The 13308-nt window shown below is 42.0% G+C and overlaps 1 protein-coding gene across 4 annotated transcripts in view; it reads left to right on the top strand.

The window, feature by feature from the left end:
- Positions 1–13005, top strand: part of LOC142777278 (uncharacterized) — a 46661-nt gene extending 33656 nt beyond the window's left edge. For 2 of the 4 annotated variants that reach the window (XM_075881593.1, XM_075881596.1), the window contains 2 exons: positions 4461–4593; positions 12670–13005. In XM_075881593.1, coding sequence (XP_075737708.1) covers positions 4461–4593; positions 12670–12753 — 217 coding nt within the window. In that variant the 3' untranslated portion in view covers positions 12754–13005. Of the gene's footprint in view, positions 1–2005; positions 2210–4460; positions 4594–12669 lie in introns of all 4 variants that reach the window. The other 2 variants (XM_075881594.1, XM_075881595.1) reach the window with 2 other exon arrangements.
- Positions 13006–13308: the final 303 nt, after the last annotated feature.

Here is a 13308-nt window from a genome sequence, read left to right as displayed (position 1 = left end):
TTTACTGATACAACTCCTGTAGTTTAATCTTATGATCACATCTATTTGAAAAATCGACGGCGCAATGCATGATTTTTTTCGTAATTGCACTCATTCGGCTTATTTTGTGCGCACCATGAGGCGTGCCTTAGGTGAAGTGCATTGAAAAGGTGTTCATTTTTGCTGCCGACGTACAAAATAGGAATTCCTAAATATTTAAAACGTGTGATAGCTCCGGTTTTCTGTGTGTGACCGTTTTCATACATTTGGCTAACCTGTATCTTGTTTGATTGATTGATGTGTAGACTCTAACGTCCCAAAACTACCATATAATTGAGAGACGACGTTGTGGAGGTGTAGAATCACCGTAAGAACGGGGTGCATGGCAGTTTTACTTTTGTGTAATTTGTGCGGTAAGCTTAGAGAAATATGCTAGCCACTGGGCTACAACTGCTGCGACTCGCAGCATTGCTTTTACGGCATTCAGTCAAAGCGTACGACCAGATCGGCCCTGACCATCGACAATGCGTTGCCCAATCGGTGCCTCGCGATGTGCTTTGGAGCCAAGGTTACCAAGCTCTTCTGGTTTCTTTTAAACGCAAAACAAAGGAACCAAACCCCGCGTTGGCCACAAAGTAGTATGGATGGAAACGTCATTGTGATGACCCCTGAATGCCTCACGGCACTTTCGTCTTGCGCACGAATCGGCCTCTTCCGGGACCCAGCGCGGTGGTTCGTCTTACAGCGCCACCGTGTGCTGTTCGCGCACGTATAAGTCACTGTTCAGTCAAGGCGGCGTGCTATGCGACACAGTAGAATTGCCAACAACTTTCCGTCTCTCAGGTGTGCTTCAAATAGCTCTTGAAAGTGCGCGGGCTTTCGACACGCGATACTGTGGCCCACGGTGTGGTAAAACGGCCACTCGGTCTGCACCTTTGATGAGTGTCGTTGGACTGGCATGCCTTTTGCTCTTCCCGCGCTGCTCCTCTCAAACTTGTTCGACGGAACCTGACGATAGTTATGGCGCGAGAACAAAACGACGGCACAGAGACAAGAAGGGCACAAAACACATGAAGAAGGGCACGTGTATTTCATGCCCTTCTTGTCTCTGTGCCGTCGTTTTCTTCCCGCGCTATAACTATCGCCATGCCATACCAACTAGCCCAAGCTGCCACTCTTTGAGGGAACCACCGCGGCGGAGGTTAACGGAACGAACTCATAAGTAGAACCGCATGCACAGAGCGAGCGGTTCCACTCACAGCGTGCAGGGGACAGGGGATTACTGTCCCTTCGGTAATCAACTTGACGTGTTACCAGAGACGTCTTTTTTATAGTCACAACTCACAGAACGCGTGGCTTTAAGTTTAGATAGTTGTGCCTCCGCTGAGTCTGCCCTTGCCTCTGCGAGCTTGGTTTACTTTTGTTTTATTTATATTTTGTTGTTGTGTTAATAGGGGCCAGGAGCATGAGACTTCACACGGGCATGAAAGTGGAATCCTCGACATGGGTTCTTGACTAGCTAAGTCCACTGTCCTAATATAGAGCAAACAGGCTACGATTCAACAACAGCGGCTTAAAGGTGGATTATAGAGGGAATGAGAAGCGGCCCCGGTGTTCCTTCAAGTTTTCTGAACCGAGCTTAAGGTGTTAGGCACCATCGGCTCTACCGAATCCCGTAGGGTAGCCCTACCGATGAGTCGTTTCCGAAGTGCTTATTTTTGTAATATTTATGTCCATTACTACGTAAGATATTATTTACAGCCCGTAAATATAGGCTTTGCTCAGCCTTATAAAACTTCTCCAGTGTTTTACTATCTCTTCGAACGACCAGCGAGTCCATCACCGGTATTGGCATCTCGGAAGTACGTTACTTCCTCCCACTGTGCTATACCACCTCGGGTGGTGCGTTTTGGGCGCCGAGTGGGGAGCGTTGTTTTCACAACATCAAAATAACGTGAATTATGTCGTAGAGCTCCTGAAATTTTGACCACTTTGGTTTCTTTAACGTGCCACCTGTATCTTACAGCGACTCTTCCCTATGCACACGTTGGTACCACAACAACCCGGCCAGCAGCGTGTTCCTCCGCAAGTACGCAATGCGATAAAGCCGGTGCCGCTCACTGCCTCTCGGTGTCTGCCAAAGCCCTGGAAACATGAATAGGCTCCCAAAGCAACACATCCCAGGATGGACAGAGTGTATGCACGTAAAACAGAACGAAATGCCTCAATTGTACGTTATGTAGGAACTCACGAAGACTTCCGTTTTTGTGTTTCATTTATTCAACTATCATCTTTAGTTTCACTTTATTTGAATAATCAGTTTGTTCTTTGCAATGCTGAGACCTGCTATTTGTTCATTCACTCGATGAAACATGGTTAAAGTGCCACTTATAAAATCAGGATAAATGAAGAATACCCCCCGAACAAACGCCGTGCAATAGACAAGGAATCGTGCGCGGGTGCCTTGTGCATACAGCCTCTCTCGCGCTTGAAGGAAGTGACAGGAAAGTGCAGACTGCACATGACTGTCTTCCCCATAAAATTTTCTAAAATTAACTAGAGGGGACTCTGGCGCTCAGATTGTTCAGTTACCTTGAGAATGATGGGTAGTATACGAATTTGCCTAGTCTTTATACTGGCGGGCCTCGAACGCATTAGTGTACCAATGCGCCATGGCTTCGTTTCTTCCTGGGTTTTGCATTTGTTTTTAATGAAAAAAAATGGACGGTTATAAACCTCGTATGTCAATATTAAATAGTGAGCCTAAAAGGTTAAAGCAGTGAAGTACAACCACGGGATATTTGCTGACTGTCGTTTTGTGACAAAGCAACTACAAGCCACGCGAAGCCAGCTGGACCGAAAGTGCGAATATTTGACGAATCCGTGTACTACCCATTATTCACATGCTCGCTAAAGAGCTGTGCGTTGCAGCTCCCATAGACACTAGCACCAGGGTTCGCTCCACTGTACTTATACGAATCTCTATGGTCTTCCACAAAAAACTTCCATAATATGTATGTCCCTTCACAGACGTGCTCGAAAAAGCACGCTAAGCGCTTTTTGCTATACAGCGGTTGTCTACCGAAGCCCGCTCTCTGCTGCCGGCTTAACAGCTGAGAAAACGTGATGAGTATATCTTTAGGCTACTTGGTTTTTCATTTTCGTTCAGCCTGCGTTACTGGGGGTTACCTAACTGACTACCGAAAAATGTTTTTGCCATCCAGCTTTCAGTGACGCTTGTATTCATCGAAGTTATAAAGCACAGACAGAGAGAAAATTTTGAGAAGTTTTCCGCATTAGTAACGCTGGTGAAGGTGGCAATAGCACTGCATTGATCACGTTGTGTAACAAAGCGCAAGTCTATTTGCAAAACATCGCGTGACCGAAGGAGAGCGTCTCCTTCGGTAGCAACTCAGTTTCCTTTCCCCGCAAGCCTGCCGTATGAGGCGTCTTCAGCAGTATTTGGCTTCAAAAAGCGTGATTATCAGCCACGAGCTGGGAAAGCACGTCGCATTGGAGAAGGCTATAGCAGCTCAAAATTCCACTCGTCATAACTGCCATCGGGAGGAAGCGGCTATGGATGGAGGTGCGTCAGTACTCCGACGAGGACAATATGAAGCCGAAGGCAACGCAGCTCTTCCAAGAATGCTGAATTGCTGGAAACCCAGCTTCCGCAGTGGTGTATGATGATAAAGTTAAACCAAAATTTTAATAAGAGGATCAAAAAGGCTTTCGTCTTTACAATTTTAAAAAGTTCCAAGCACGCCCAATCTTTTCTTATACAATCCTGCAAGATGTATGATAGGTGTTTCTTGGGAACATTTTATTTCAGATGAATAACAAATGCGGCATATATTTTTATAGACTTCTATGCAACGAAAATTCGCGCTCATCGGCACACAATTTCTGTGGGCCATAAAGTTAGGCTGAGGGCTTCTGGAAGAGTGCGGCCACACATAGGCCTCAGTAAGCATTGAAGTTTCCACTCGCAAGTGGACTGCCTCGTGACAGAGCACGTTACATAGACGGCACAAAGCGAAGGTTGCCCACAGACTCATCGGTTTCGTTCAGCGGAACACGAAAAGTCTGGGTGATTTCATCTCTGCAAAGAAGTTTGCAGGCCAGCCATTTAGCGGCACAGTATTGTGCGTCGCTATATTTTAGCCCACAAATTGCGTGTGAAAAGCCACAACATAAACGAAAACGTGAAAGTTCGCCACTGTGGTATTATCCATTCTCCTCTATATTTTATAATTTTCTTGATTTTACTTCTTACTATTAGCTTTGTATGAATTTGGACGTAGACAGTAGAATAAAAAAGAACATGTATTTCTAGTATTCCACATATTACTGTATTAGCGTACGCCTGCCCACCTTGTACAAATGAAGAGATTTAAACTCACAATAAATGTTTAAGCTGTATTCTGTCAAGATCGCAAAACACCAAGAGTATTGATGACCTCGTTCTTCGCTCTGTGCAGTCCGGTACAATGCCTGGAGAAGCACACGCTTGATGGCTGCTCCCACGATGAAATGAGGCAGTTAGATTCCCTCCAACGTGCTAATGAAGCCGTGCGATCAGTCGCCTGGGCGAAAGGCCAAAGCCATCTAAAAGTGAGCATTTATTTATCTTGTATTTCTTTGTTTGTTTACTTGTTTTTAATTATTTATTTATTCACAATACCACTAGTAATCTCAGCAGGAGTATATTTTGTGAGGGGCGAGTTATACAGTGTTCAGGCGCATAGAACTACAACCGCTAAAACGCGATATTGTGTGTTATATGGTATTTAAAATTGTGAAATAACGTTACATAATTATTAAGAGACGACGTGCCAGACAACTAATAATCAGAATGCAGTCCCACCATGGTGGTCTAGTGACTAAGATACTCGGCTGCTGACTCGCAGTTCGCAGGATCGAATCCCGGTTGCAGCGGCGGCATTTTCAGTAGAGGCGAAAATGATGTAGACCCGTGTGCTGAGATTTGGGTCACGTTAATGGACCCCAGGTGGTTGATTTCCGGGAGCCCTTCGCTACGGCGTCTCTAATATACATATGGTGGTTTGGAGACGTTACGCCTCACATATCAATCATCAATAAACAGAATGCAGAGAAACCAAATCGTAAAGGTACATCACATTATTATAAAATTCTACAATGGTGGGAAGATAGTCTATATAATTTAATGGAAGGTAGAAGCCATGTAACAAATGTCCATTCCTGTGCGGCGGAAAACCAAAACTTCAAACAAAATTGGTGCGACATATAACGGCACTTAGAATTCACGTTAGGCAGTATTGTAATGCTCGGGACACTTTTCTATGTGGGGTATTTTTTAAGCTGCAATAATTTTCGCCTACTGTTAACACGACACTAAGAGAACAGTGTTAGTCAGAAAGACTTTCCAGGTAGAGCTTCTACATACTTAACGATAGTCTTATGAGTAACCTCCTGATAACTCATTTTGTGGTGTTTATTGTAAGATATAAATAAAACCAAATAAAAAAGAAAACCATGGGTGCTTAGCAGAAATCCATAGGCTACCAACACTTCAACATTCGGCTGCAAGGTTCGACATCAATGTTCGGCTAATCTTAAGTTGTGCATTAACAATGAACTTTTCACATGAACTAAAACAACTTGTGTGGGAAAACTGTTCGTCGTCAAAAGAAATCCAGAAATATTTGAATTTTCTACAATGAAGCTTTGCTTAATTTTAAATGGCTTCGCGTTTTAAACATTAACGCCCGCAGTGTCGTTAATAAAGCAGGAAAACCTTGAGACTACATATTTGGTTGCAATTCTCTCGTGGTTGTCAAAACGGAAACTTGGTTGTACGATATTATTAGTAATATATGTTGGGGTTTAACATCCCAAAACCATGATATGAATATCAGAGACGCAGTAGTGGAGGGCTCTGGAAAGCCTGACCACCAGGGGTTTTCAAAGTGCACATAAATCAAAGCACTCGGGCCTCGAGGATTTTCGCCTCCATAATAATGCGGTCGCAGTGGCCGGGATTCCGTCCCGCGACCGGTGGATTCACAGCCGAGTGCTTTAGTCACTAGACTACTGCGTCGGGTCTGCATGATAATATTGAAGAAGCAGTTGTCTTTTCTTCGTAGTATATATAGGGTGTATCGCTATGACAGAGAGGAGTCCTGGTGGCTGTTTTGTTAACAAAAACAGTATAGTAGCTACTTCATTACCACATATTGGTAACTTAGTAGCCATTTCAATAAAGTTTTTGCTGGGATAAATCATTGTTACTTTTTGCCATCTATTGAGCACATGACTCTTCCCTCAATTTTTCTCACGATCTTTTTACGCGCATGGTGGCTTTCGCAAACGAAAAGGCTCTCTTCACTTTTTGTTTAGTGCCGAATGTTGAGAATCGGCGATCTACCAAAAAGCTTAGAACAAGCAAGCCACGAACTTTGTGCATACCTCTAATACCAGCTGTCACGTACTCACTGCGAATGTGGTTTTCGGCATAACATCTAGCACCGTCTCTTTAAGGTATTTCGTGATAAAACCAATCGTTTTGCAGCTTATAGCGGAAATCGCGAAGCGTGTACGTGCAACAGCTTTCAATTTTTCATTCTTTCTAGCATAGGTGACGTAAGTTCCATCTTTATTACTTTAGTTTATTTTCTGTGTACGCACACAGAACTGGCAGACGACATGTTACGTAGATCTGAAGTAAGTTTTTTGTTACAAGATCCATGCCCCTGTGGCATATAGAGAATTGTCGAAGTACACAGAAGTATACCTTAAAATTGCATTTTACGTATCTTAACTGCAGGATCAGTTAAAGGTTAGTATTTAAAGGTAGAAAATAAAATCTATTTTTATTTCTTTAAGCAGTTTCTTAATTAAGGTAACAAAAGGATATAGGTCATTGTAATCTCCCAGATATTCATGGGGAAACTGATTTTTTGCAACGCCAATAATTCACATTTGAAATATTCGAATTACATCATTCTGTTTCTAGATCAGATGGTTAATCAGCCAACGCACACCTGTAGTACGTCAGCATTTATACAATACCTCGTGCTTATTAGTCGTTGAATAGCAAAAGTTCTCAGTGTCAGTTGATCTCAGAATTTCGGATCACAACACAGTATATGTTTCTTGTTCTTTGGAGGTACCTAACACCAGCAAATGCAAAACGATCACTGTTGAAGATTTCACTCGTGCCAGAAATGAAAGTGTCTTAATTATGGTGAACTAGGTCTTGATGAATTTCATGGCACCACTTTGGGATAGGTTGAAACAAATTCTTGCTTATGGCTGTAGCAACTCTCATCCTAACAAAACTAAAAAGGCCTCCAAGACTACTCCTTGGAAAACGAGAGAGATCTTATACCTCAATAGAAAAAGTAAAGTGTCTAAGAGGACGGCGTGTTTTTCGTGCGATTATTTACAAGGGGCAGGATAAAACAAACCTAGAAGTTCGGCCAGCTAAGCGGTGGTATTCCCAGCACACGTTGCTAAACTTGATTCACACGTCATTTCAAAAATGTCGGTGTGTTTTTTTTTTTTTCAAGCACAAAAAAAAACTCAACCAAAGTGTTCATGGGGGGGGGGGGCGGCTTCGTCATCGTCAATAAGCATTGTATCGCAAACCAATTTAACTATTATTTTCAAAGTGAATTTTTAATTTATGACAAAATTCTAAACCCTCATCGCATGTCATGCGACTGAGATTGTATCACAATCAGTTGTGTTATCACTGTTACTGAACATTAGAAATAAATCATCTCCAGGACCAGACAGCATACCGAATGTCTTTCTGCGCACATATGTAAACTAATTAGCCCAATTTAGAGTAATAGTGTATTTTTCTTAGTTGTCGTCAGCCATTCTTCCTGCTAACTAGCTAACTGCGGATGTCGTTCCCATTCCAAAAAAAAGGCGACGTGGCACACGTAACCAATTAGCAACCTACCTCATGAACGTCCACATGCAGTAGCCTCTTTTCGAATCCCGGCTGCGGCGGCTGCATTTCCGATGGAGGCGGAAATGTTGTAGGCCCGTGTGCTCAGATTTGGGTGCACGTTAAAGAACCCCAGGTGGTCTAAATTTCCGGAGCCCTCCACTACGGCGTCTCTCATAATCATATAGTGGTTTTGGGACGTTAAACCCCACATATCAATCAATCAATGCAGTAGCCTCTTTTATAGTAGTAGTGTATTGTTCTAAGTTGTCGTCAGCCAATCTTCCTGCTAACTAGCTAACTGCGCATGTCGTTCCCATTACAAAAAAGGGCGACGCGGCACACGTAACCATTTAGCGGCCCATCTCATGAACGTCCTTATGCCGTAGCCCCTTTTATAGTAGTAGTGTATTGTTCTTAGTTGTCGTCAGCCATTCTTCCTGCTAACTAGCTAACTGCGCATGTCATTCCCATTACAAAAAAGGGCGACGCGGCACACGTAACCAATTAGCAACCTACCTCATGAACTTCCACATGCCATAGCCTCTTTTATAGTAGTAGTGTATTGTTCTTAGTTGTCGTCAGCCATTCCTCGTGCTAATTAGCTAACCGCGCACGTAGTTCACATTCAAAAAAGGGGAACGCGGCACAGGTAACCAATGAGCAACCCATCTCATGAACGTCCACATGCCGTAGCCTCTTTTATAGTAGTAGTGTATTGTTCTTAGTTGTCATCAACCATTTTTCCTGCTATTTAGCTAACTGCGCATGTCGTTCCCATTACAAGAAAGGGCGACGCGGCACACGTAACCAAATAGCTACCCATCTCATGAACGTCCACATGCCGTGGCCCCTTTTATAGTAGTAGTGTATTGTTCTTAGTTGTCGTCAGCCATTCTTTCTGCTAAGTAGCTAACTTCGCATGTCGTTCCCATTCCAAAAAAGGGCGATGCAGCACACGTAACTAATTAGTGACCCATCTCATGAACGTCCACATGCCGTAAGTTAGTAGAATATATTATTGCTACTGAAATAACAAAGATTTTAAATGATACGTGTGTACTTTCTTTTAACCAGTATGGTTTTCGCAAATAGGTATCCACAGTAATGCATTTAACGACAGTTATTCACTACTTTGCTAACCCACCAGGGTAATATAGCGGCTAAGGCACTCGGCTGCTGACCCGCAGGTTGTGGGATCAAATGCCGGCCATGGGGGCCTCATTTTCTATGGAAGCGAAAATGCTTGAGGCCCACATGCTTGGATTTAGGTGCATATTAAAGAAGGCTAAATGATCAAAATTTACGAAACCCTCAACTATGGCGTCTTTCATAATCATATGCTGGTTTTCGAACGTTAAATCCCAACAATCAATAAATAATTCACTATTTTGCTTGTACTCTTGATAAATCAAACGAAACTGATGTGATATTTATGGGCCTTACGAAAGTGTTTAACACGGTTCCTCAAAGTGATCTGATACAAAAAATGCAGTCAATAAACCTTTCGTATACATAGTAAACTGAATAGCAGCCTATTCATATAATTGCAATGATCTTGTATCAGTTGGTAATTATGTTTATTGAACTTTCAGTAATGTCTGGCATTCACCAAGGTAGTGTTTCGGTACCTTTATCACTTATACATATAAATGACGTCGTAAACAAAAATTTTTACCCTTATTCAAGACAGTCTATTCGCACACCATTTTGTATTGCTTCATGAAGCTTGTTCCCTTAATGACCAATCAATACTTCATTGCATCAATCAAAAAATATTGTCGTCGTTAAGGTGATAAGGAATTCAACTGAACAAGGTTGAACAAGAACGAAATTGTCTACATGTCTATCACAATAAAACATATTAAGAATCCATTTCGTTATAACGTATAAGATCTACACTTCTCCTAAAGTAAACCAACATAAATATCTGTCCACAACAATACCCTGTGGCGTAACTTAGATGAAGCACATTTCTAACATATATTTCTTTTCCTACAAGAAACATTGTATTCTCAGCCACTAACTAAAGCACACTTTTCGGGATACTGCAACCGAAATTAGTATATGCACGCGTCATAAGGGATCCCTACACAAAAACTAACATTAATACACTAGAGATGGTTTATCGCAAAGCAGTTAGGGTATATTTTTTAAAGAAATATAAAATAACTGACTCTCGCACTAGCCTAGTGAAGGAATATAATATTCAGCTTCGAAGGAAGGCACACAGTTAAGAATTTTTTTTCCAACGTAAAAACAACTCTTTCTCTCTCAATCTACAGAGCTTTGTGACACCACATGCAGCACGTTGAACACGGCATCGTCGCCATCTTTAGCACCATATAAGACCAAAACTAACCTTCTCAAATTCTCGTCTTTCCGAGCACTATCACTGATTAGAATAACCTGCAGTTATCACATCCAATAAGTGCATATATCATTGAACATATACCTACCTAATGTTATCGCCTTTTTCGTGTTCACTAACTGATGATTTTTTTAGTGTTCGTAATTTTTGTATTTCAAGCGTGTTACGGGATGTAGCAAACGTTCATGTCAATGCTAACTTGTTATTATTACCGTTATTTGCTTCTGACGCTGTTTTTATGCTTATGATTATTCGTCTTTCTTCACTGTATAATTTATTTAATGTCTCTATCTTTTAGTTTTTTTCTTTCTTTTTTCTATTGAGCTATACACGTATATATGCATTGCCCGCCTGCTTTGAATGAAACAAGGTGTGCAGTAATGTATAAATAAAAAATAAAAATTTATCAACAATAAGTGCGCTACATGCATCACACAGGAAAACAATGCTTTTATTTTGATCTCGCTCAAGCATATTACACATTACGTACAATCAAAATGACTTACGAGAATAAAAAATAAAATGCGCATGACGGGACATCAAGTGCACCTCCCCTCTTGGGTTAGAAGCTGATTGTTCATCGTCACTCTCATTGTCGGTGCCACTGAAAAAATTCTCGCCTTCATGTTTTTTTTTTTCTTTTAACATCACTGCCCCAGTGAACGCAATCTGAAGAATTTCCTCCGCTGAATGTCTTAGACCACTCCGCATTCACCATCTTCACACTTCAAAAAACGGCTGCGTGCGAAGAGCATTTTTCTGAAAGGTCAAGAAACAAACCGCTTTCATAGTGCTCCCATCTATAAACGGAGGATGAAAAACAACCGGTACAGCCCTTGCTCTTGTCACCTGGACGTTACGTTCACGAAGGCAGCAGACTGTATGTTGAAGATGAAACTGTTTATTTGGCCGAACTTGTTGCCAGGACACTGAATATCAGATTAAAGCAACACACGAGCACTCATAGCGGTAAAGAGCCGCATTAGCTGTTGATGAAGCTAACAAGCGATGACGCGAGTTGGCATTTTTAAATGTGCCTTCGAATATTACAGCACTACCGCTAGCAGTCACGTGATGTTTCTGTTGTGATGAATCTATGATGCTCCCGTAGTGGGCGTAATTGCATTGGAAGGTTCTACGATTATCTCTAAGAATGGCGTTCATTCGCTCCGCGATATAAAACTCGAACGACAGCCTGGGAGGGAACGCGTCTTCGAATGACTTAAACGTCATTCGAACGATTCGATTGATTTACTGATATGTGGGGTTTAACGTCCCAAAACTACCATATGATTATGAGAGACGCCGTGGGGAGGGCTCCGGAAATTTCGACCACCTGGGGTTCTTTAACGTGCACCTTAATCTGAGCACACGGGCCTACAACTTTTCCGTCTCCATCGGAAATGCAGCCGCCGCAATCTGGATTCGAACTCGCGACCTGCGGGTCAGCAGCCGAGTACCTTAGCCACTAGACCACCGCGGCGAGGCGTTCGAACGATTTATAACAGTGCTTTCCCAACAATGAGCAGAGGTCCAATTTTAAAGTATTACAAATTTGAGATTGCTCTGTTATAGAAAATCACACCATGAGCCTGCGCGATAACCCGAGTACAATGCCATGTGCATGTGAAATAGGATAATTTTCCTCTAAAATGTCTGAATATAGCACTTAAGTAACCTATGTGGCGGCAGAAAACATCGTGAAGCTGATACGTGTACACTACAGACTCATTGAATGTGTGAGGTGCCACGTATTTTCAGAAAAACTTCGTGTCTCATAAAAACAAATGAGAATATGGTGTCACGGAGGGCGCGGTTGGTTTCCTGATGCAAGAAATATGCAAAGTCGCAGTGTTCGCTACTTGCTAATGCGTTGAAAGTAAGGCGTTAAAAGTAATGCTTTAAATGTGAGTAAACAAAGGAGCGACTGGGTTTTGCTTCCGTTGTGTCGTTTATTATCTCCCCTCAAGAAGATGCTCCTAAATTCCACTTGGCGGCAAGGCAGTCTGCGGGCATTGCCAAAAATTTTCGAATACGAATGGCGGATTTCCTGCCACAATTTGCGAGTGCCTGCCGATTGCGCTGGTAAAAGCCAAGTGTTTTTCTTAACATGTTGAAAACTGCCTTTTTCAATATTTTTATGTCAAAGAAAGTGAGCTGATAGGCCCATGGGCCTAATATTCTTCAAGTCTTTTATATTTCATATTACCTCTATCTTATTCTTTATTTATTTGAAATTGGCAGGGTTGTACTAATTTTCTTACATAATTCTGTAATAAGCTATATGTTGGAAGTTATGTCACCTAAAAAGCTAGAAAACCCTATGCTAATGTTGGTTACATTACATAGGTGACCATTGTTTCATTTTTATTCGCAGGCAAAAGCTCCATCATGCCGGAAGCAAACTGTTGCTTGCAGACCTTCAATCAAGGTTCAGCATGGAGTCAACGAAACTTGTTGAAGTGGTTAAGGTCACAAACGAATTCGTAACTCAAGGACAGTGGAAGTTCATGATTTTGGTTTTGATAGAGGAACTTGGCAGATGTGAAGCTGTAATCATAATACAACACTGTACTGTCTAGTCGTACTCCTGTTTTTTTGTTTATTGTAAAGGGCGACAAATTGATCAATGAATGAATCAATGAATGGATAGATAGAAGTGTGGATGGACATTATGAGCGCCTATATTATAAAGGGGCAGTGGCCTACATTAGAAAGGCTCGAGAAAAAAAAAACTTTAGGTTAATCTAATAACTTGTTTGCCTCAATTAGTTCTGTCCTACAGTGGAAAAAAAACATAATTTCACAGCCCCGCATTTTGCCGCTTACGGCCTGATGACGTTATTTCTCCACTATTTATTTTGTCGTTTTTTGTAATTTTCAGCTGCCAATACCCTGCTTGTCTGTTGCTTATTTCTACCCCAGTTGTTTTCAGCTTTCCATTGTTGTCGCTAAAACGCAAAGTTACATATCTACAGCGCCATGTGGTGACTAGACCATAAGCTCGATCTGCCAT

The sequence above is a fragment of the Rhipicephalus microplus genome, chromosome X (genome assembly GCF_043290135.1).
Source record: "Rhipicephalus microplus isolate Deutch F79 chromosome X, USDA_Rmic, whole genome shotgun sequence".
Taxonomy (NCBI): domain Eukaryota; kingdom Metazoa; phylum Arthropoda; class Arachnida; order Ixodida; family Ixodidae; genus Rhipicephalus; species Rhipicephalus microplus.
This window is presented reverse-complemented; position numbering and strand designations above follow the sequence as displayed.